The following is a 1,224-nucleotide window of genomic DNA, read 5'->3' on the forward strand; positions in this document are numbered from 1 at the left end:
CCGCCTCCCTCTGCCCCCCCCGGGGGGAGCCGCTGCGGCTCATCATCTGCCGGCGGCAGCTCGTCCTCGTTGGTGCCACCTTCACCGGGCTCACCCCGCGGCCAGCCCCGGCCATTGGCCATGCTGGAGTAGCTCGAGGAGGAGGAGGACAGCGAAGGCGAGACGGAGGTGTAGGGTCGGCTGAGCAGGCTCCGCTCCGATGCCCAGTGCTGGTCAAAGTAGGAGCCAGCATCGCCGATCTCCGACTTCACCTTCCGGATGATGCTCTGGACAAAGGCGGCGGGGGAGAGGACGGCCAAAGGTGTCTGTGGGGGCCCAGGGCTGGCCCCATTCCCCTCCTCTTGCTTCACATAGGTGGGGACAATGTTCTGGCTGACGGGGGCCAATGTGGAGCGCTCGGTGGGTGGCGTGTCCCCAGGGCGCCCGCTGCCCCCTGACTCCATCTCCAGCAGCGCCTGCTGCTGCGCCTGCATCTCCCGCCGCGCCTGCTCCAGGATGCTCTTGATGGCATCCTCCGAGCTGCTGCCGCCTGCCCCGTTGGCCACTGCTTGTGATGCCGACGGTGTTTTGGGTTCCCCTGCAAAGAAAAGGGGTGAGGGGAGCCCCGAGGTGTATCTCGTGTTGTTCTACCATGCGGCCATAATACACAATGCAGGAGAAAAGGGATTTGGAGTGCTGTTTGTGGGGTGGGCGCACAGCGGAAGGACCAGCAGCACTCACAGAGCAAAAGCTGCGACACCCCTGGCTCAAAGCTTCCTTTTTGACGATTGCAAAATAAATCCCATTACCAACGATTGCAATAGACAAACATGTTTGTTTTCCCTGTCTGTTTTTCCACCATTCCTGTCTAATTCAATTCTCCAGGATTCTGCTTTCTCAGCAGACTACCTGTTTTAATGTATTTCGTTTCTTGTAATTGACTGCAAGCACAGCTGCTTTAATGATTCCTTGTGCCAGATGGATCTTGCATCCTCATTTAATCATCTGGTTTGGGGCAAGGGGGAGGAAATGGGTAGATCCAAAGTTTCCAAAAGCCCAGATACAAATGCTGCTGCATGGGGAGTAATCTTCCACCCGTAACTATTAACCAGCGTTTCTTCTCACCATACCCCAGATTTCCTCTGTGGATATCAGTGGGAAAAATGCCCCTCAAAAAGCCCATTTTGGCCATGCTAGTGCTGCTCCATCCTGGGTGCTAGCTCCTGGCTGGCCACAGGGTCACCC

At 57.2% G+C, this 1,224-nt stretch overlaps 1 protein-coding gene across 1 annotated transcript in view; it reads right to left on the reverse strand.

The window, feature by feature from the left end:
• The window catches only part of LOC104412212 (homeobox protein cut-like 2), a gene marked incomplete at both ends in the record, with an annotated part of 7,349 nt that overhangs the window by 4,509 nt on the left and 1,616 nt on the right, over positions 1-1,224 (reverse strand). Inside the window, one exon of the mRNA XM_010022851.1 lies at positions 1-577. Within this exon, the coding sequence (XP_010021153.1) occupies positions 1-577 (577 nt within the window). The remainder of the gene's footprint in view (positions 578-1,224) is intronic.

The sequence above is a fragment of the Nestor notabilis genome, unplaced genomic scaffold (assembly GCF_000696875.1).
Source record: "Nestor notabilis isolate BGI_N333 unplaced genomic scaffold, ASM69687v1 scaffold22569, whole genome shotgun sequence".
Taxonomy (NCBI): domain Eukaryota; kingdom Metazoa; phylum Chordata; class Aves; order Psittaciformes; family Psittacidae; genus Nestor; species Nestor notabilis.